Source organism: Capricornis sumatraensis, chromosome 8 (genome assembly GCF_032405125.1).
Source record: "Capricornis sumatraensis isolate serow.1 chromosome 8, serow.2, whole genome shotgun sequence".
Lineage (NCBI taxonomy): Eukaryota > Metazoa > Chordata > Mammalia > Artiodactyla > Bovidae > Capricornis > Capricornis sumatraensis.
The window spans coordinates 612821-634770 of record NC_091076.1 but is presented as its reverse complement, the minus strand read 5'-3'; the positions used below and the strand labels follow the sequence as shown (position 1 = coordinate 634770).

Below are 21950 nucleotides of genomic sequence, written 5' to 3'. Positions count from 1 at the left end.
CCGCCCTGGCCTGTCTCCAGGCCCCCTCTTCGCCCCGGCCCCGCCTCCAGCGTGCCTTGCGCGGCGGCGGCCCGGAAGCTGGCGTGGCGCACTAGCGGCGGCGCTCAGGCGTTCAGAGGCGGGACTTCCGGTGGCGTCCGCGCGGGTCTTCCGGCGATTCCAAGGGCCGGCGCGTCTCCGGGACATGCAGGTGAGCGCCGCGGCGGCGGCCCGGGCTGACTTCCGCGCCCCGCCCCCGTAGCCTCGGTCTCCTCCGCGGAGCGAGCCTGCGGGCGGTGCGTGTGAAAGCCGGAGGCGCGGCGCGAGGGACAACGGGCGTGACGGCGCGTGTGGACGAGAGGCTGTGCGAGCGGTCGTGTGTGATGGAGTGAGGGGGTGTGAGTGGGTGTGACGGACGCGGGGCGGCGGCGCGCGAGGGGCCGCGCTCCTTGGCTGTCTCTCGGCCTCCGCCGCAGACCTGGGGCGCGGCGGCCTTTTCGCGCTGGAGGGCGCCGCCGAGATCCGAAGCCAGAGACCGGGGCGACGGGCGGGTGGGCGGGCGGCGGGCCCGGGCCCCCGCGAGCTAGTGTCGCCCGCTCCCCCTGCGGCCAGCAGGCTGTCTTGGGCTTCCTCCGTCTTCGCCGAGGGAACACGACGGTACCTGCGACCCGCCGTGGGGACGGCATCCCAGAGTCGCAAGTGTCCCTCCGCCAGGGCGGGGCTTCTGCTCTCACACTGCATCCGTTTCCGAGCGCACCCTCGGCCCTCCCCGCAGGAGCAGAGTTGGCCCCAAAATTTGTGCCCACCGGCGAGAATCTGATTGACGCTACCTGAGCTGTGGGGACGAGACCGTTCTGTTCACGGGACAGTCGGCTCTGGGTCCCGCTGGGTGTGAGTGATGATCAGTCAGCGCGCAGCGGTCAGCATCTCTCAAACGGCACATTGCTGAGCAGAGACAAGTGGGCTGGATTAAAACGGGTTCCTTAAGAAGGAAGCGGAGCACGTCAGAGTGCATCCCAGAGCAGCGTTAGCACCGATCAGCTGTTCTCTGCACTCAAGACACATACGCACTTTGGACCCTTGTGTGTGTGTGCTGAGCTTGTGTGTGTGCTGGGCTTGTGTGTGTGCTGAGCTCTGTGCAGAGTGTGGTGGAAGAGTTGGCTCTCAGACGCACTGACAGAGCCCTCAGGGACACCTCACCTTGCTGGGCTTGAACACCTCTCACATCACAGCCAACATGTCCCCTCCACCCGGTCAGGCAGTCCATCTGGAAAGTTCCACGGCCACTGGAGAGCAGCCCTGCACGTGTGAGCAGCTGGCATCTCAGTGCTTCCCCCGGTGCTGTGGAGCCGCACTCCAGAGCTGGCCCAACGGGCCCAGGGTGCCGGGTCTGTGGCCATGCCAGCCCGCTCGCGCCTGGTCTGCTTCTGTTGCCCCTGCGCCAGGTGCAGAAGCCAGCAGGGCCCATCTTCCTTCTTCCAGATCGGCCCCACTTCCACCCTTTCCTCTTTCTTCTTTCCTGTGGTGTGAAAGCACAGGTCATAGGGCGGGCAAATGGTGGGCAGGGGGGTCTCAACGCAGGCGGGACAGAAGGCAGACCAGCCAGCCATGGGCAGAGGCTGGGAAGGGCCACAGAATGTGCCCCCAGGTGACAGCTGAGTGGTTCCTAGGGGACCAGGTCCTGCCTATTTCTCTTCTTGCTCCATTCTTGGGTGCCCTGACCTCCACCCTGGGGCCAGGGAGGAACCCACAGTCGTGAGAGGCTGAGGGGACCAGGGCTGAAGATGGGATGCCCTGCAGGGTTGGCCGCTTACAGCTCAGCAGCCACAGTCTGAGTCCTGCCAAGGGAGCACCAGATGGTTCTGGGCTGCACGCCCCCACCCCCAGGCTGAGGCCAAGGAGGAGCCCAGGCCCCCGGCCATGGTGGCACAGGGCCTGGGTTGGGCCTGGGTGGCAGAGGCTGCCTTCCTGGATGGATCTGATGGCCGGGAAGGGGCTCCTGCTGCTGCTAAGTCGCATCAGTCGTGTCCAGCTCTGTGCAACCCCAGAGACGGAAGCCCACCAGGCTCCTCTGTCTCTGGGATTCTCCAGGCAAGAACACTGGAGTGGGTTGCCATTTCCTTCTCCAATGCATGAAAGTGAAAAGTGAAAGTGAAGTCACTCATTCATGTCCAACTCTTAGCGACCCGTGGACTGTAGCCTACCAGGCTCCTCCGTCCATGGGATTTCCCAGGCAAGAGTGCTGGAGTGGGGTGCCATTGCCTTCTCCGCGGGAGGGGGCAGAGGGTGGCAAATAAGGCCTGAGTCTCCATAATCTTCCCCGCCCCCCGCCAAGAGCACCTGATCAGCCGTGGCTGCCTCTCTGCCTGGGGGCGAGGGGATGGGGGAGGCTCCTAGACTCCCCAACCCAGGCCCCGTCCTGCAGGCCCCAGGGAGTGACAGCCCAGACCAGGCGCGTGCCGTCTGTGCAGGACTGTGGGCTGAGGGCAGTGAGCTCCAGGCCAGGGGGTCGTGGTGGTGGAGGCCCCAGGCACCCACACAGGCCTGGCTCTGCTGGCTCCTGAAAGGGCACCCTGTCTGGCCGGGGCTCTGGTGTCCCCAGGGGTGTCCACCCAACGAGCAAGGGCCTGGGTTGCCTGTGGGGTCTCCTCTGGACCAGCTGGGCCTTGGTCAGGCTGAGAGGGGACATGCCGCCGGGCCTGAGACACCGCTGACTGACAGGCTCTCACACCGACTGTCTCAAAACCTCAACAAGGAGCGCGTGTGGCCTGGCCCTGCATGTTGCCCAGCTGTCCCCAGAGAGAAGGACGTGAAGGCGGGGTCGGGGTGGTGGTGCTGGTAGGGTGAGAGTCCAGTGGGGAAGCCACGGAAAGACCGAGCGACGCCTCCAGGCAGCCTGCACGCGCGCTTAGCGCCCCTGGCCCCTCGCTGTGGGCACACTCGGCCTGCACCTGCACTTAGTGTCCCCGTCCCCTCGCTGTGCCTGCACGCGCGCTTAGTGCCCCCGGCCCCTCGCTGTGGGCACACTCAGCCTGCACGCGCACTTAGCGCCCCCGGCCCCTCGCTGTGCCTGCACGCACACTCGGCCTGCACGTGCACTTAGCGCCCCCGTCCCGTCGCTGTGGGCACACTCGGCCTGCACGCGCACTTAGCGTCCCCGTCCTTTCTCACTGTGGGCGCAGTCATCTGAGAGATTCTCTAAAGACAGGATCGTGCTTTGCGAGTGCACGTTGTGACATTTGTACTGGGGGGTCGTGAGCACTGCGGTGCCCTCAGGATGCCAGCGTTTGGAAGCGTGGGGTTTGAACAGCTGCAATGAGCATCTTCAAGCGCTTCCCGTGTAGACAGTAAGTCCCCCAAAGTGGGAAAAAAGGAAACGCAGATGGGAGAGCACGTTTGTGACCAGATAGTCACCTGAACGTGAATTCCCAGCAGCAGCTCTGAGGGGGAAGCTGCCCCGGTCCCTAAGGTGGTGTCATTCTCGTCCTCACGGCAGGGAGGCGGTGGGGGAGGCGATGCTGTCTCACCTCAGCCTCCGTTCCTTTGGTTGCTGGTGAAGCCAAGAGCCGAGGTGCTGTTTCTGGGGCCTGGGGCGTCTGTGTGTTACGGGGTCTCTGTGTGTTGCGGGGGGTCTGTGTGTTGCAGGGTCTCTGTGTTGCAGGGGGTCTCTGTGTTGCAGGGGGTCTGTGTGTGTTGCGGGGTCTCTGTGTGTTGCAGGGGGTCTGTGTGTTGCAGGGGGTCTGTGTGTGTTGCGGGGTCTCTGTGTTGCAGGGGGTCTGTGCGTTGCGGGGTCTCTGTGTTGCGGGGGTGGTGTTGCGGGGTCTCTGTGTGTGTTGCGGGGTCTCTCTGTGTGTTGGGGTGTGTGTGTTGCGGGGTCTCTGTGTTGCGGGGGGTTGTTGCAGGGTCTCTGTGTGTTGCAGGGTCTCTGTGTTGCAGGGGGTCTGTGTGTTGTGGGGTCTCTGTGTGTGTTGCAGGGTCTCTGTTGCAGGGTCTCTGTGTGTTGCAGGGGGTCTGTGTGTTGCGGGGTCTCTGTGTTGCGCGGGGGGTGTTGCGGGTCTCTGTGTGTGTTGCAGGGTCTCTGTGTTGTGGGGGGGGTGTGTTGCGGGGGGTCTGTGTGTGTTGCGGGGGGTCTGTGTGTGTTGCGGGGGCTCTGTGTTGCAGGGGGTCTGTGTGTTGCAGGGTCTCTGTGTTGCGGGGGGTCTCTGTCTCTCCTGCGTCTCACAGCTTGAGTTTGTGTACAGTCTGTGAGTCACCTGTGAATGTGGGCTAGAAGTTCATTGTCAAGAATTTCATTGTTTCGTGTTTATTTCTTTAACCCGGTTTTTTGTTTCCTAAATGACAGGATCACATTTTTCTGTAGTAAAATGTAGACGTTTTCCTGGTAACTTTTACTGATGCTGACTTAGGGGGAAAGGCAGCCCCTGTCCAGCTCCCGCCCCAGGTTTATCTACACAGGCATGTTTTCTTCTAGTCCTCTCCACGGCTCCGTGGTTTTACACTCAAGCCAGTAGCTGGTAGCCAGAATGTCTTTGTGCTTGTGAGGGGTGGAGGCCAAGCTTTGCTCAGTCGGCCCCGGCTGTGATTGGGCACCCCTGAGGCAGTCGGACGGCTCCTGGCCTGCAGCAGGGAAGGCCCTTTCGGGGCGTCTTGGGGAGCCAGGGCCCAGCAATGCTGGCCGCTGGAGCCCAGGCGTCGGGGCTGGCTCGGTGCCCGGCTTGGTGCTGGGAGGCTCCAGGCTCCGTCAGGACCAGAGCCCCAGAAGGCATGGGGAGCGTCCACCTGCCAGGGCCTCCACGGCCTCTGTCTTTCGCAGCCCCCTGGACCGCGAGGCTGGGCCCTCCTGTGACCCGCCCAGCATGCGGGCGCTCCTTGGCACGCTCTGGCTCGCTCTGGCCTGCAGCTCTGTGCATGCCACGCTGTCGAAGTCAGACGCCAAAAAGGCCGCCTCGAAGACGCTGCAGGAGAAGGTAGGTGGTCTGGGGACTCGCCAGAGGGCTGACCATCACGCCTCCTTTCCCACTGGGGGCCGGGAGCCGACTGCGAGCCGGGAGCTTCGCGTCTGGGCGGCCAGCACCGTACCCCTCGGGGCTCCAGCCGGCCTCAGAGGGAGCAGCTTCTGGTGCTGGGGCCCGAGGGCAGGCCTGCCCCCGCTGGGCTCGCATCTCTGCCCGTGCCCCCAGGGTCCCCCTCACCCCGCCTGCTGCCTCCCTCGACCCCTGTGCTCTCCCCTGCTTCGCAGGGCGAGTCAGTCAAGCTCTGCCAGCTGTGGCTGTGGCTGTGCCAGTTTCTGGGAGGGCCCTGGGAGGCAGGGCGAGCCTTCAGGGACTGTCTACCCCACCTGACGACCTTGCCCTGCGGGCTCCTGGTCAGCAGCGCTGATTCGGGGACAGGGTCCCTGCTGACCCAGAGGACCTGCGGCCCCAGGGCTCAGCCTGGGTTCGCGCCCTGACAGCGTCCTCTCTGCCTCCTCTCTCAGACGCAGGTTGCAGGCAAGCCCGCCCAGGAGCGGGGTCTGGTGGTGACAGGCCTCAGGGCTGAGGACGTCGTCCTCGAGCACCGCAGCTACTGCTCGGCGAAGGCCCACAAGAAGCACTTCGCTGGGGACGTCCTGGGCTACGTCACGCCGGTAGGCCGGGCCCGGGGCGGAAGGCGGACCCTGAAGGCAGGGGGGCTGCTCGGGTCTGCATTCTCACCTCCCCAGGCTGCTCTCACCCAAGGGAGCAGTGGGAGTGGCGCCTCCCAGCAAAGTGCCCAGGATGGTGGCAGGGCCCTGCTGCACACGGGGCGGGCGGCCCTGCGGAGCCCCGCCCGGAGGGGGTCCCCCGCCTCTGGCCCCGCTGCCAGCAGGCTCACTCGTTCTCCCCTCTCTGCCAGTGGAACCGGCACGGGTATGACGTCGCTAAGATCTTCGGGGGCAAGTTCACCCACGTCGCCCCCGTGTGGCTGCAGCTGAGGAGGCATGGCCGTGAGATGTTCGAGGTCACGGGCCTGGACGACGTAGACCAAGGTTCTGACACCGTCGCTTGTCTGTGCCCGCCCTGGGGGGTCTGGGAGAGTGAGTATGAGAGAGAGTGTGTGTGAAGATGAGCGAGCCTGCATGTGAGCGCGTGAGTGCCATGCCTGCCTGGCGTTCAGCTGCGTCCCTGTTTGCCTCGGCGGTTTGTACGCGGTGTCCCGGGGGAGGATCTGTGGAGGAGGCGAGGGTCTGGCTGCCCTGACAGCCGTGTTTGGCACCTGAGTTTACTCGGGTGTTTCCCCGTTTGTTTTCAGAGAGAGGACGTGTTAGCCAGAGGCGGGGCTCCCCGACACCGGGGGGTGGGGGGCGTGGGTCAGAGGACAGCGGGCCAGCGCCAGCTCCTGCTCTCTGCTGCCCTCAGCTCTGAGAGGCGGGCCGGGCCCCTTGGGGTGGTGGCCCTGGTGCGGCCACATGCCCCCAGCCCTGGCTGCTCTGCAGGGGTGGGGGGGGACATGACCCCAGGTTCCCCCGCCACCTCCCTTCCGTGCTCCTCCCAGGGGAGGTCAGGGGAAGGGGCTGTACCCCACGCTGACCGTCCTCTCCACGTCCCACAGGGTGGGTGCGGGCAGTCCGGAAACAAGCCAAGGGTCTGCGTGTAGGTGAGTCCGGGGGTCAGGGCTGTGGGCCTCCAAACCTACCTGCTCACCCAGGCCACGCTGCCTCGCATGCTTAGCATGTCCCTCTTTTGACTGCTCAGAAACGAGGCCGCCCCAGCCCAGCATTCGTGGCCTCGATCCAGCCAGACCCCGGTGGCCCTGCTGCCCACCTTGGGCTGCCCGCCTTGGTCAGCCCACCAAGGCCAGCCCCTTCCCCTGTGGTCTTGCCCTCCCATCTCTCCATTCACCCTGAGGGTTCATGGCGCTCTCCTGGCGGCCGTGCCCAGGGGTGACGCTCACCCTGCCCTGCCCATCCTAGAGCTCATGGCTGGTGAGGGAGGGCCACGTTGCCAAGTACACTGGGGCCTGGGGAGGGGCCGGGGCTGGGAGAGGACCTGCAGTTCGTTTCACGGGGAGCTGGTGGGGGACAGTCCAGCGAGAGCCAGGCAACAAGGAGCTGGATGAGCCAGGGTCTGGACACTCGGGGACTTGGTGGGTGAAGGGAGGAAAGGGCCAGTGTCTGCGTCCCCAGCCCCGCCCATGCCCCTCCCTCCCCAGGCCACGTGGCACCGGGTGCCTGCCCTGGCCGCTGGTAGTGGTCATTCTGCTCTGGAGGCCACGGGCCCGCCACGGGCCAGGCTGGCCCAGGAGGGTCACGGTCTGTGCGTCTGCCCCCAGTGCCTCGCCTCCGGTTCGAGGACTGGACGTACGAGGACTTTGAGAGCGTCCTGGACAACGAGGACGAGATTGAGGAGCTCAGCAGGACCGTCGTCCAGGTGGCCAAGGTGACACCCGGGGCTCCCTCCTGACCACACGCGTCTCGGGCACAGGGGCTGCCCTCCCGGGGGACACGTTGCCCGGGCCAGTGCCGGGCTGCAGGGCAGGGAGAGCCGCTCGGGGCCCCAGGGGCGGTGTCGGGGGGGCCACACGAGTGCCCGGGAAAGAGATCCGCGATTCTCTGCCCCTGGGCCCACAGTCGGGAGGGGAGGCCGGGGCTGGCTCTGCGGCCCCTCCTCCTGGAGCCCCGCCCACCTGCCTCTGTCCTTTCAGAGCCAGCACTTTGACGGCCTGGTAGTGGAGGTCTGGAACCAGCTGCTGGCCCAGAAGCACGTGTGAGTGGGCCTGGGCAGTGTGCGGGGCGTGGGCGTGGGCGTGGGCGTGCGCGTGTCCTTCCCAGCTGCCGGTGTCGGGAAGAGGCTGAGGCCGGACGTGGAGGGACCTCGTCTGGGGGGAGGGCCGTCTTCCCCCAGTCTGTGCAGGCGCTGGGGTGGCACCCCAAGAAGGTCAGAGAGCTCCAAGGAGTCTGGGAGCGGCTGCGGGCGGGTGCCCGGCTGGGACCACTGGGGCGGGCCTGACAGCCTTCAGGGGCCTTGGCGAGGAGGCAGCCGAGTGGGGCCGGGGCCCCTGTGGCAAACGGCCACGGGCTTCTCTGGGAGAAGAGCTTGCAGCCCTGCCTCAGCCAGCAGGGGGGCTGCCTAGCCCCGAGGAGGTACCCCCTCCCCTGAGGCGCACGGCCAGATCCCCCTCAGCCAGGGTGACAGGGAGGGCGGGTCCCCTCCGGCGACCACTGCTCCGGTCCCATCAGGCCCAGGGGGTCAGCCCCACAGGAGGAGGAGCGCGCCGGGCACGGGGGCCTGCAGCCGCCGCAAGCCTGGCCTCCTGCACCCGAGCCCCGCTGCTCCACGCCTCCAGCCCAGGGGCCCGCGGGCAGGGTCCCCCCCAGCCCCATCCCTCTCGCAGCTGCGGGCTGCTCTCCACCTGCTCGGAGGCGGCCTCCTCGGGCCTCCCAGTGCAGCAAGAGGGTATTCTCAAGGGGCTGTGTGGGGGCCAAGACTCCTGCCTGAGGCCCCAGGAAGCTGCAGCTGGCGCCCAGCTTGCTGGGCTCTGCCTGGGGGCAGGGAGACCCCACTGCCTGCCTGGAAGTGGGGGCAGCCTGGATGCAGGCCCCACCATGGTTCCTGCTTCTCTGTGCACTGACCACACTCCCCCCCGTGGGTGCTTCCGCCCTGGGGGCGCCCTGAGGCCGGAGTTGAGAAGGAGAATGGGTGGAGAACGGTGGGCGAGTCCAGCTGAGGGCGGGGGGGCCCCTGTGTCGGGAGCCAACACCCCACTGTGCTCTGGTGGCCCCTCTGGTGGCTTTCAGTTGAGAGGCGATCTCACCACCCCTGGGCTCTGCCTCAGCCCCTGCTGAGCTAACGCCTGAGGGGGGCTGGGGGAGACAGCCTTGTCAGGGCGGCTCAGGAGGGTGTGCGCAGCAGGCACGCTGCGGGGCAGGGTGGGGGCCGGCCAGCCCTGCAGATGGCTTTGGACCCGGCTCCCTGGGCATGTGATGGAGGCAATGCACTTTGTCCCCGCCCTGGGCGGCAGGTCGCCAGGCCCCTCCCGGGACAGCCTGCTATGTAGGAGTGAGCAGGGGCTGCCTGGCTGTGGCAAGAAGCCTGTCTCTTGCGTTCACACCAACGGGCAGGCGGCCTCGGGAGTCCCTTTGGACCTCGTCCCAGCAGAGCCCCGCTGGGCAGGCACTGCCCCTGGGCCACAAGACCACCTCCCCTTCTCAGAGACTCAGCCCCCGGTGGTCCCTAAAGCCGGGCAGGCACTGATGGTTACGGGTGCTGAGGGCCAGCTCCCGGCCTCGGGGAGGGCCTGAGCTGGGTTCCACAGCCCGTGTGCTCCGCAGGGGCATCCCTGACCCCCAGCCATCGCCGGAGTGCTGTCTCCTTGGCCCTGCGGTCCTCCCACTGAGGCTGGACCCGAGGGGATGGAGGCCGCCCCATGCCCGCCTCCGCAGGGTGGGCTGCAGCTGTGCCCCGTGCAGCCTCGGGGCATGTAGACTGGCTCGAGCTGAGCAGAGCTGGGGGTGCACAGCCCCCCACCTGCCCGCGCTGGGCGGGGTCACTCGCTGCCTCTCTCTGGACTGAGGCGGCTCCCGAGGGGCTGTAGGGAAGGACCCAGGTCAGTCACTGGGCCCACACCCTCCCAGGCAGTATGGGGCCAGGCCAGAGGACCCAGCCCGGAGCTCGCCCAAGACCTGCCTTCCTGGCAGGGCAACCCCTGGGGGCTGAGCCGGCCTCTCTGCGGTCTGCGCGCCCACCAGACCTGAGATGCCGCCACACCCCTCGCCCTCGCGACCAGAGGAGCCGTGAGGCTGTGCCTTCCCTGTCCACGCCAGGCAGCACGCTGCCCTCGGAGATGCTGCTCCTTGGGTTCAGGCGCGTCTGGTTGGCCCTCCTGGGGCTGGGGAAGGCGGGGCTCCGTGTCGGCGACTGCTTGGGGTGGGATGACTGCCGAGGGGGCACGAGGCCCCTCAGTGGAGCTGCGCCGCACACTCATCCCCAGGCGCCACAGCAGCCCAGGGTCACGGGCTCCTTCCTCACCCCTGCCCGGCTGCATGTCCGGCAGGGTCCAGAGGTGACAGGGCGCTGCACAGCCCCCTTCCGTGCTCTGCCCCCGTGCTTCGGGGGTAGGGGCCCTGGAGGATGAGTTACCGCGGGGGCTGAGGCCAGGCTGGGTGGGGGGTGGCCCGGGCGTCTCCCAGCGCCGCTGCCCTTGACGGGGCCCTGGAGGATGAGTTACCGCGGGGGCTGAGGCCAGGCTGGGTGGGGGGTGGCCCGGGCGCCTCCCAGCGCCGCTGCCCCTGACAGGGCCCTGGAGGATGAGTTACCGCGGGGGCTGAGGCCAGGCTGGGTGGGGGGTGGCCCGGGCATCTCCCAGCGCTGCTGCCCCTGACAGGGCCCTGGAGTATGAGTTACCAGGTGGGCTGAGGCCAGGCTGGGTGGAGGGTGGCCCGGGCGCCTCCCAGCGCCGCTGCCCCTGACGGGGCCCTGGAGGATGAGTTACCGCCGGGGCTGAGGCCAGGCTGGGTGGGGGGTGGCCCGGGCGCCTCCCAGCGCCGCTGCCCCTGACAGGGCCCTGGAGGATGAGTTACCGCGGGGGCTGAGGCCAGGCTGGGTGGGGGGTGGCCCGGGCGTCTCCCAGCGCCGCTGCCCTTGACGGGGCCCTGGAGGATGAGTTACCACGGGGGCTGAGGCCAGGCTGGGTGGGGGGTGGCCCGGGCGCCTCCCAGCGCCGCTGCCCCTGACCTGTGCTCTGCTCCTTGGCAGGGGGCTCCTTCACCTGCTCACCCACATGGCCGAGGCGCTGCACCAGGCCCGGCTGCTGGTCTTCCTGGTCATCCCGCCTGCCGTCGCCCCGGGGTAAGTGCTGTGCCTGCTCGTCCAGGAGGCCCTTCCTGGCCCCCACCCAGCCCCAGCCTCGTCACGCCAGCCACTGCCCACGTGGGGGACCCTGTCAGCACGTCCTCGCGGGCCTGCAGGTCAGGGGTCCACAGCTCAGGGCCCGGGCTGCCTCAGGCCAGGCCTCCTGCCACTCAGCCCAGCCGCTTCCCGCTGCCCCAGCCCTGAGACAGGGAGCTGGGCCCGGTGCTGGCTGTCAGCACTGTGGCCTGACCACCATCCAGCCCGCGCTGGGCACGGAGGAGGCCCAGGCGGTGACCTAGGGCTGGGGGCTGAGCAGAGGGGTGGTGAGGGCCCAGAGGGGCCAGTCATCGGCTCACTGGCGAGCTCGGGCCAGTGAGTGGGACGGGGTGGGTGGCCTCTGGACCCGCACTGTCTGGCCTCAGACAGAAGAGGCTGCGGCCACCCCAGGCGGCTGCCCACCTGCGCCTGATGCCCCCACCCCATGGCATCTCCACGCGTCCCCAGAAACCTGGGCTGTGGTCTGCGGCCCGCAGGAGGGGCCTCGGCCCCGGGTGCCACCTCCGACGCTTTTGGGTGCGTGCTTGTGCGTGGGACACAGGTGTGAGGGGCCAGCGGTCCTCCCGGGATGGGGGTCCTGGTATGGAAGGGCCGGGGCAATGGACACTCGCCCCACCGCTCAGACAGAAGAGGCTGCGGCCACTCCGGGCGGCTGCCCACCTGCGCCTGACGCCCCCACCCCGTGGTGTCTCCACGTGTCCCCAGAAACCTGGGCTGTGGTCTGCGGGCCGCAGGAGGGGCCTCGGCCCCGGGTGTCACCTACGCTTCTGAGTGTGTGCTCATGCGTGGGACACACGTGTGTGAGGGCCCAGCGGTCCCCCCAGGATGGGGACCCTGGTATGGAAGGGCCGGGGAGTGGACACCTGCGTGGTCCATGGGCTCAGCTGCAAGCGCAGCGCCTGTCTCTAGGGTCTCTGGTCTCTCAGTTGGGCTGGCTTGGGACATGTCAACCCAGTCAACCTTGGAGATCGGGGCCATCGGTGGAGACCAGCTCCTCTCGCCCAGGGAGGGCCCGGGTCGCAGGCGGGACCGGCCCCCTTGCAGGGCACTCGTGCTGACAGGTGTGCAGGGCAGACCCCCGTGTGCTGGAGGGTGTGGAGGAGGGTGAGCGGGCCTGACACCCCTGGAGGGGCTGACCCCTAGGCCTGGCCTCCAAGGGCAGTGGGCTCGGGACAGGGTGGGGAGCAGCTTTCCAGCCAGCGCCCTCTCTGCCCAGGCCTCTGACGTGAGCTCCCAGGCAGGGAGTGGATGGAGCGAGCCTGGGTCCCCTCTCTCGGCAGTGACCGGAGAGGACGCACCCTGGCAGCGAGAGGAGAGTCGGGGGTGGGGGCCGTGTGGCCGGGCTGACGGCGGGGCCCCTGGGCACGGCTGCCTCTGCTGGCCCAGGCCGTGTCTCAGGGGCACAGCCCGGCTGCACCCTCACACTGGCGAGCATGCCTCCCTTCCTCCTCCAGAGGCCTCAGTGGCCGAGGTTTGCCTTGCTGGCTTTGTCCTTCTGCACCCGCGCTTCGGGACGGCAGCCCCGCACAGGAACCAGCGGGCTGTAAGCAGATCTGGCCTTTCTGCAGCGTCAGCCGCGTCACAGAGGCCGCGCTGCTGCCCGTGGAAACAGCAGCCCGGGGGGGTGTCTGCGTGGCAGCCTTTTGCTGCTGTGGCCTGTGTCTCCTGCCTTTTGGGGGCTGTTGGCACGGGTGGCCATCCTGACCTTGAGCCCTGCTCCTGAGGTCTCAGCTTGGCCCCCGCCGACGGTCCAGCGCCAGTCAGCAGGCTTAATGAGGGCTCTGAGCCACCCTGGCTCTGGAAGGGCCCTGAGCCGGTCCTCGCCTCCGCGCCTCAGGCTGTCTCTTCTGAGGATCCAGCTCCCAGAGCCCCGGAAGGAGCTGACCTCAGGCATGGTGGGCTGACTTCCTTCCCAGGACCTTCCCCGCAGCGAGCTCACATCCTCACGGGCAGGTGTCCCCCTTGATGGGCGCTGCACCCAGCTGTCCTCCAGCACCCCCTGGGGTTTAGGGTCACCACAGGAAGGGAATGAGTGAGGGTCCTTCCCCGGGAGGGACACCCCTGCCCAGGCTGACCCCCGTTGACGTCTCCTGAGCTCCAGGGGTGGCCTGGGGCCAGACTGTGGAGGCTCAGCGGGGCCGTGGGCAGGGGTCACCCCTAGACATAGAGCGGGTGCAGGCGCCGGAGGTCCACACTGGAGGGGAGGGGCCCTTGCTGACGTGTGGGACGGCCCGGACCTGCAGGCGCGGTTCTGCTCTGATCGCGTAGGGTGGCTGTGGGCAGGAGGCCCTGGGGCGGGCCCATGGGGGGCAGTGGTGGGCACCGACAGCAGGCCCACCCTCTTGCCTACTGGGCGGCCGTGGGCAAGGCTCTATGGGAGGTGTCCGTGGGCCAGGGGATGCCCTGCCTGTGGTCAGCGGCAGCGCCAGGGATGCGCATGTCTGCACTGGTCCTGAGGACGCTCGGCCTGCAGAGGACTGGTCCGGGGCGGGGCTTGGGTTTCCAGCCCAGTAGGCGGCGTCTCGCCCTGGGGCTTGCGGCTTCACGGTGTCGTGGGGCCGTAGGGGCCGGGATGGGGCGCGGAGCCTGGCCTGGAACACAGGGCCGGTGTGGGGTTCACGCTGCCCAGCGCCTCCCAGCTGTGCGGGATGGTCTGGAGTGCGGCCCCGGGCCTGTGGCCGCCGCCACCTGGTGGAAGAGTCTGGCTCCCAGCTGCGTCCTGTGCTCCTGGCCACAGTCAGCGCTCGTCAGGGGCTCTCCTGGCCCCTGGCCCCAGGAGCCTGCTGTCTCTGGGAGGCCTGGGTCAGGCCTCCAGGCCCCCTCCCTCCAAAGGCGGAGGCTGGGGTGGGTGGCCTTTGCTCAGTGGCCTTGGAGCAGCCTGGCGATGGGGTGTCTTAGGGTTGCCTGGACCCCGTGGAACTAGTGACTGAGGCTGAGGTCCACATGGTGGGCCGCCCCTGCCCAGGGACTGGAGGTGCTGGCTGAGAGGATGGATTGTTTTCTCTGCTCACACTGTGTGGGGGGGTGGACGCAGAGCCCACTGCGCCCCACCCAGGGACAAAGCAGGGTCGTAGGGGCTGCTGCCATGAAGCAGGCGGCTGGCAGTCAGCTGTGTCCTGCAGACGGCCCCCGGGGCCCCCACCTGCCCAGGCCTGAGGCCTCCGAGGGAGGGCGCCGTGCCTGAGGCGGAGTGGAAGCGGGCAGGCCTGGGCTGCCCATCCCCATTGTGAGAGAGGCCTCTGGGGCCTGGGGCGGGGGGGGGCGTCTCTGCGGAGCCCTGACCCAGCTGTGGGCCACCCTATACACCTGAGCGCCGCCCCCCTCCAGGGAAAGGGACTGAGGTGTCTTCCTGGAGCAGGGGCGGAAGGGGCCTGAGCTGGGAGCCCCCGGCCGGCCTGCCCTGTCCTCCGTTGAGCCCAGGTCAGCTGGGGAGAGGCCATGACCCCGAGGTGGGTACGGAAACCATGCCGTCTCTTTGCAGGACCAACAAGCTGGGCATGTTCACGAACATGGAGTTTGAGCAGCTGGCGCCCATGCTGGACGGCTTCAGCCTCATGACCTACGACTACTCCACGGCACAGCCGTGAGTGGGGCTCCGGGCCCACGCGCTCTCGATCGGCACATCCCGCCAGCTTCCTCAGGCTGTGACCCGCGGTCAGCTCTCAGCTCCAGAATCATGAAGGGCCTAGTCTCTTCTCCCAGAGCCCAGTCAGCCTTGCGTTGGGCGACCTTCTTGTTTGGGGGTGACTTAGGGCACCTGGCCACCCCATGGGAATGCTGTCTCGGGGTGTCCATCCACATCTCCCAGCCCTGGCTGCCCCATGCCAGGTGCTGGGCCCACCTCCACGCCCAGGAGAAGGTGCTCCTGTGTCGGGGGTCACACTGCTGCCCCGGCCCTCCTGGGCCTCCCCTGAGCGCTCTGCCGCCCGAGGGTCCCAGGCGAAGCAGACTTCCCGCACAGGTGCAGCGGGGCCGTCTGTCTGCTGGCACCCTTGCTGTGGTGTGTGCGGCCTCCTGCCCTGACCCAGGCGCCCGGGGCCTCAGCCCGGTGCTGAAGCCCACTCCTGCCCAACCCTGCAGGGCTGGCCCCAACGCGCCGCTGCCCTGGGTGCGAGCCTGCGTCCAGGTCCTGGACCCCAAGTCCAAGTGGCGGAGCAAGATCCTGCTGGGGCTCAACTTCTATGGCATGGACTACTCGGCCTCCAAGGATGCCCGCGAGCCCATCATCGGGGCCAGGTGAGCCGGCGGCCCCGTCTCCCGCAGCACCCTCGTTGCGGGGGGTGAGGGGCTGCGGTGGGGAGGAGGCCGGGCAGGGTCTGATCTCAGGCTGGCTGTCCGCGGGGCGCCATCCCGGCACCCCCTCTTGCCGTGTCAGTGGGAGTGTCCTCGACGCAGTGCAGGGGGCCGGCCACCCCGGCGTTCTCTGCTGTGGCCTGGAGGAGCCCCTCCTTTGTGTTCCCGGCCGCGTGGTTGTGCTCTCGCTCAGTTTGGGCTGTGTGTGCTGGGCTCTGACGCCATTGCCACGCCATCCGCCCAGGCGCGCCATCCCATGAGCTGCTCAGCCTGTGTGGTTGTGCCACACTGGTCCCCATCCAGCGCCCGCCGCACCGCGATAATCGCGCGCCTTCGTGGAGATTCGTTTATGTTCTTTGCACCTGGTTTTTGTTGAGCTTTTTAAGCCTTGGGCTTACTCTCTCTGTCGTGTTTGGGAAGGACGTAGCCGGTTCCACGTCGCCCTCTCTCCTCCTTTTCCAGGCCCGCGAGCACGCGTGTCGGCCGTCTCTCTCTCCTGCTCCCGGGGCCTCGCGCCGTCCTGGGGGCTCTTGCTCGGTTTTCCTTGCTCTCCAAGCCAGCAGCCCGTTTCCCGGTTGTGTCTCGCTCGGGGCCTCTCCCTCCCGCGTGTCCCGGTAGCTCTCGTCTGGGGGTTTGTCTGGAGCACCGAGTGCGTGTGTGGCGGCTGCCAGGCGAGCCAGCCCTGTCCCCTGCGCGTCGCCGAGCGGCTCTCCGGGGCCTCTGGCTACACGCGCGTCTCACCCGGCTGCGCGCGCTCAGCCATTGCCCTTATGCTGTGAGCCGTCCCGTGACGGACTGTCCTGAGGCCAGTGATCCGAGTGTGTGAGCCTGCTGCTGCCCCCCGTGGGCAGGGTCGCCCACAGGCCCGCTGGCCCTGGGGACACAGCAGGCGGCCCAAAACCTGCGTGCCGGCCGCCTGCCAGCTGGCCTCGCCCCGACCCGTTCTGCTCCCTCAGGGCCGCCCTGCGGAGGGACAGGCCGCTGGGTTGGCCCTTGGCTGGTCTTGGGAGTCCTGGCAGGGTGGGGCACCCGTTTCCTGGCCGCCCCCCAGGCGAGTCCCCAGGGTCCACTGTGCTGAGGCCTGGGACGGCCTCCCGCTGCTGGTGGAGCCCCATGGCGGGGAAGCTGGACAGGACCGCTCTGCCAGGGGCTTGCTGAGGTCAGCCAGCAGAGGGGTATCCCGCCCTGCCCAAAGGCGAAAGAGGGAGGGAGGCCCGTGGGGGTGGGGCAGAGGGTTCCCAGGCCCAGGGCGTGTCAGGGACCACCCGGCACAGACCCCCAGAGGACAGACTCCAGAGGACACCGCCCACGTCCCTTGACCTCAGGGCGCCCACTCGGGTCCTGCCCAGGGTGCTTACACTGGGGAGAGGCTGAAGGAGGCCCAGGTGGGGTTGACCACTGTTCTGAGGGGTCGTGTGGGTCTCTGAGGGGCCGTGGGCAGGGGGGCTGCTGGGGCACTTCGCCAAGCCCCCTCCTTGCAGGCTCAGCTGTCCCGTGGGGCATCCCGGGCTCAGCAGGGTGGTCGCTGCTGACCAGGCCCGGGGCTCTGCTCCTCCCCCCTCCGCTGTTGGAGGCCCAGCAGAGCCCGTCCAGAGCCCCTCCCTCGACCCGGTGACCCTGCGCACTGCCTCCTCCCGAGGGCCCTAGCCAGCCGTCTGCCAGCCAGCCATCTAGGGGAGCCTCGGGCAGGGGCTGGCCCTGGGTTGCCCTGATCTCCTCTGCCCATGGCCGATTCCTTCCAGACCGTCCCCCGACGTGCAGGGGGCTGACCCACGCTGGGGCTGTGGGGATGGGCAGAGCCTCTGCAGGGCAGAGAGCAGCCCTTCTTAGGCCGAGTCTGGAGAGCCAGATGGGAGGGCTTAGCGAGGCCCCAGATGGAGGCTTGTCTGTGGGGGCGGGCAGGCTGCCTCTGCAGGGGGTGGGCGTGTTCACAGGCCCAGGGCCCCGGAGTCGCAGCCCACCAGGCTGCACCCCTCACTGGACACCCGGGAGCCCTGAGCGGGCGACCAGCAGGTGTGGGGGCAGTGAGCCTGGGGCCTGGCGCCCTGCTGCCCTGACAGCAGCCCCGGCCGGCCTGTCCAGGACCAGCCGCCCTCCAGGCTCAGCCTCCCCAGCACTGGTCTGGCCTTGTGTGGCAGGTGTCCTCTCCAGGGACAGCGGGTGATCAGCGCCCCACCATCTGCTCCTCACACAGAGCCAGGACCTACAGCGGGGGTGGGAGGCCAGCTCTGCCAGCCGGGGGATGGGGGGGTCTCCTGGCCTCGGCCTGCCTCAGCGGGAGGGGGCGGCAGGGAGGCAGCCTGCACTCTCCGGATCCTCTGACCGCTGCCTCTGCTCTCCACCCCGGGCGACTCGAGGCCCCATCGCCCCACGGCCTCATCGCTCCCCGCCCTCGAGGAGGCGGAGTGGCTGTGAAACACCCTCGAGAGGTTAGGGTGCCCCACACGTCTGGGCCATGCTGCTGAGCCCCCGCTCGGGGAGGCTGTTGCACTGCCCTGGCGGTCAGAGTGCCTGGCCAGCCTCCTGAACGCCCCCAGGCCAAGTGGGCACCCATCCCCCTGGCAGCGCCCAGACTGGACTCCACTGGCCCCACTCAGAGGCCCACTGGCACACAGCCAGACCAGCCCAGGGCTGGGCCATGCCCGGCAACACTCCCCCCACCACTCACGGGCCAGGGGGCCCGGGATCAAGCTCACGGGGCTTGGGCCACCCTGCCCCGGGGTCTTGCGCTGCCCTGGACGGGGCTGGCGGCTCTCGCGGCTCTGATCTTTCCCGTCCCTGTGTCGCGTTCTGCGCTGAGACCCTCTCCCCCGCTGGTCCCTGGGTCTTGCCGTCCTCCCTGGGTTCCCGAGTGTCCTGCCCTCGCTGTGCCCGGGGCCTCCCAGTGCACCTTGACCCCTCATCGTGGTCCCTGCCGGCTCTCCCCTCAGGGACTCTCCAGGGGGCCACGGGGCTCCTGCTGCCTGTAGCTGACATGAGGTCTTCCGTGTAAACTGCCTGTAGGTCCTGGGAGCTGAGATGGGGGAAGGGCGCCTCCTCACGTTGCCTGTGGCGGTGCCCACCGGACTCCCCGCGTGGGCCTGCGGCAGGGGACCCAGCTGGGTCCTCAGCAACTCGGAGGCGGTGCCCTCTAGGGTGGGTCCCTTCAGTCCTGCGGGGCCATGGCAGAGAGCGCAGGGTGCCCAGGCCCCAGTGGGAGGCAGGAAGCCCACCCCGGGCTGGTTTCCCCCCACCGCCCTGACGGCGCCCTTCCGCCTGCTCTCTGCTCGCTCGCCCGGAGAGGGGGCCATGCAGCTCGCCTCCAGGCCCAGAACCCTCCGCAGACCTGTCTGCTGTGTTTCTGTGTATGATTCTCCTTGCCGTTGCCTGAACTTTCATCCCAAGTGCTGATGACGTTTTTGACTGGGGAGCTGTCTTTCACACACTGTAAGGTCCGCCGTGGCAAAGCGCCTGACTCAGCAACGTTCAGAACCTCGTCAGGCTACGTGGCCACCTTCTCTGTTCCCGCAACGTCTCGTCAGCCTGAGGAGCTGGTCCCGGCATCACCCCCGCGCCCTGTGGCCGCTGACCTGGGATTCGTCTGTGACTTGCCTCAACGGGACGTTTCGTAGAGACGGACCAGGCGGCCTGTGGCTGAGGCCTTCCACTTTAGCTCAGGGACCGCGCGGGTCCCGTCGGCACTTTTCTCTCATTCACGCCTGCCCCCCGCCACACCCCAGCCCCTCCACCCGGGCCGCCCCGTGGTCTTGCTCTCACTCCGCAGAGGTCTGCTCAGCTGTCCCCACCCAGGGTGCTCAGCCCCGCTCCTCCACCTCCCACCCCAGTGAGCGTGGGGGTCCTGAGTGGCCCCGGTCCTGGCACTGCTAGGCCTCAGCCTCCGGGGTGAGGAACTGACCCCAACAGAGTGCAGCCTCAGCTGCCCCCACAGCTCCCCAGCTCCAGCAGGCAGCTCTGTGAGGAGCGCGTGGCCAGGGCTCCCCAAACCCGAGGGCCTGGAGCCACCTGCCCCAGGACAGGACTCAGGGGCTCAGAGACACCCGCCCCAGCCCACGTCCCAGATCACCTTAGCCCCAAGGCAGACGGGTCCAAAGCAGCAAGTGACCCTCGTGACTCCAAGAGCGTGGCTTTGGTCAAGGGTGAGGCCATCGTTTCGGCCAGTTGGACCTGGTGTGGTGGGTGTCCTGTGTCCTGGCCCAAACCCTGTGCAGAGCCCCACGTCGTCTGTTGCCTCCATGGATTCCCCGCTGCTCTGTCCAGGCCTGACCCCCGCGCCCCACCGGTGTCCGTGGTCCAGCCCAAAGCACACAGCGCCCCTGGGCCCAGGGCTGGGCTGGCTGCACCTGCCCCCTCAGCCTGTCTGGGCGCCGGCTGCTGGCCAGGGAGACGCAGTGTGGGCTGGAGACCCCACTGTCCTGGCCACGCAGCACCCTGGAAACCAGCCCGTCTTCGTGTATGTTGGGGGTGGGTCTGAAACCGGTGGGTTCTGGCAGTGAGGCCGGGCCCACCACTGGCCTGGGGCAGCCGTGTCCACAGCCAGGAGGCAGGGAGGACAGCCTGGCTCCCCAGAGGGCCCGGACCCCGCTGTTTCCTTGGGCGGGGGGTCGGGGGTCGCAGAGCCAAGGCTGCCCCACGGCTTGCTCGCCTATTCTCCGCTGGGCGGGGCCAGGAGCACCGCCTGTTGCCCGCCCGGTGCTGCGCCCACACTGCGGGCTCGCTCACACTGCTCTGCCCGCGGTGCCGTCGGGTCAGGGCGGTGCCCCGGCCCCCACATCTCAGCAGCCTCTGTTGGGGCCCCTGTCCCCACCCCCACAGCCTCGGCCCAAGCGTTTGAGACCCCCCGGTGTCCCTGCTTCCTGGCATTCCAGCGTGCCCAGGCCACCCCACGTGGCCCTCCCACCTCGCCCGATGTCGCTGGCATTCTGTGGACCACCGGGGGTCGACACGCAGCCCCGGTTAGCCTCCACATGCCGTGACGGCAGCGGTCACCCCCACCCATCTGGGTGGGCGGGGGAGGGCCCCGCACCCACACCCCATCTCCCCCAGGTACATCCAGACACTGAAGGACCACCGGCCCCAGATGGTGTGGGACAGCCAGGCAGCAGAGCACTTCTTCGAGTACAAGAAGTGAGTGTCGGGGAGGCCCACGGTGCAGGCCCCTGGGCGCAAGGAGGGGCACGAACCTGTGCCCGGGGCTGGCGGGGCAGGGCCAGGAGGGGCTGAGGCCGCCTCGGACGGACCGTCTGCTCTCTTGCAGGAGCCGCGGTGGGAGGCACGTCGTGTTCTATCCGACACTGAAGGTGCGTGCGGGGCTGAGGCTGCGGGTGGGGGTGGCCCTCGGTGAGGCGGCAGCGGGCAGGCAGGCCTCAGGGCCGGTGCGGCCGGACCGACGCTCCCTCTGCCTCAGTCCTTGCAGGTGCGGCTGGAGCTGGCCCAGGAGCTGGGCGTGGGGCTGTCCATCTGGGAGCTCGGCCAGGGCCTGGACTATTTCTACGACCTACTGTAGGCCGGGCTTGCAGCCAGCATTGCCTTTTCTAAGAGACAGAGGGACTAATGTGTGAAATACAGACTCTTTTCCGTTCCCGGATCTGTGTGCTGTGGCTGCTGCGGCGACTGAGCAGGCCGGGAACCCGAGCCCCTCAGGGCAGTGACCTGGGGTGGGGAGTCCTGGCGGGGCCAGGGGGAGGCTAAGGATGCAGATCCTCCACCAGCCTTGACTGCCTGCCCTCCGCTGGCTGCCGAGGCAGGGCCCGCAGTCCCCACCGCACAGGCGGCAGAGTCCCGCGTGGTGTGCTGTCCCTGAGGGTCCAAAGGCTCCAGGGCAACCCCAGGTGCCCTGCTTGTGGACGCTCGGGCAGGCGACACCCCCGGGCCACACAGAGGGACCTGGCCTGCCCGCCCAGGAGCTTGGTGGGCACCACGTGGCAAAGGTGCGGAGGCGCACTGCAGGAGCCAGGGCTCAGAGAGGCAGGCCCCGCCCCCGAGCAGGCTGCGGGCTGCTGCCAGGTACGGCTGTTCACCAGGAGGGCACGTTGGGAAGAAGTGCTGTTGTTGGGAGTCTAAGGACAACTGACCAGGCCCTGCCGCCAGGTGAGCCCGCCGGCTCCACGCAGAGGGTCCCCCTGTGACAGCGCTGCTGCCCAGATGCTGGCCGTGAGCGCGGGCGCGGCTCTGGGGAGCTGGCTGGGGGGGTTCTAAGAGGACAGGTCTTATCTTCAGGGTCGTGGCCCGGCTGGACCCTCACGAGCTGTCCCGAGGAAGAGCCCTGCAGCTCGTGGTGTGGGTCTCACAGAAGACTCCAGACTGGCTGAGGGGCAGCCTGCCTGGGCACCCCACTTAGGTCAATGGGTGCAGGCAGGCTCTTGAGATACTGGGTCCGACGCACCCCCTCCCCCCCCCCCCCGCCCAGGTCCCCACCCTGCCAGGCCCCCAGGGGCGGGGCTGTAGGCACTGGCTGGTCCCCGTGCTGTGAGGGCCTGGGTGGAAGGGTGGGGACTGGGTCAGGAGCAGCCCTGGGCTCTGGGGTGTCGGGGACAGACCCGCCATGGGGTCAGCGTGGTCACCACCCGTGTATGTGGAGCCGGGGGTGATCTGACGCCGGGCAGAAGGCTCCTCGGCCTGGGTTGGAGGATGGGAGAAGCAGCAAAGGGCGCAGGGAGCTGGGAAGGGGGGCCTGGCGCCGGACCCTTGCGGGCATCCCCAGGGGGGAAGGAGCCTGGGTACCCCACGGAGGCAGGGCACCCGGACACGGCTGCAGGCAGGATGGCCTTGGAGACAAGGGCCCTGTGCGTCCCGCGGAGCCAGAGGGGAAGCAGA

General features: G+C 68.4%; 1 protein-coding gene across 3 annotated transcripts; it reads left to right on the top strand.

Annotated features, from left to right (window-relative positions):
• The first annotated feature begins 140 nt into the window (after window positions 1-140).
• Window positions 141-20690, top strand: CHID1 (chitinase domain containing 1). 3 transcript variants are annotated; one of them, XM_068976663.1, is made up of 13 exons: window positions 141-190; window positions 4793-4946; window positions 5456-5605; window positions 5854-5986; window positions 6550-6594; window positions 7270-7376; window positions 7642-7703; window positions 10692-10784; window positions 14326-14427; window positions 14925-15080; window positions 20181-20261; window positions 20392-20434; window positions 20542-20690. In XM_068976663.1, the coding sequence occupies exons 2-13, from the start codon at window positions 4836-4838 to the stop codon at window positions 20638-20640; spliced, it is 1182 nt and encodes a 393-aa protein (XP_068832764.1). In that variant the 5' UTR covers window positions 141-190; window positions 4793-4835; the 3' UTR covers window positions 20641-20690. The 3 variants fall into 3 exon arrangements, with proteins under 3 accessions (XP_068832764.1, XP_068832765.1, XP_068832766.1); XM_068976664.1 differs by lacking the exon at window positions 141-190 and adding an exon at window positions 253-275; XM_068976665.1 differs by lacking the exon at window positions 141-190 and adding an exon at window positions 333-355.
• Window positions 20691-21950: the final 1260 nt, after the last annotated feature.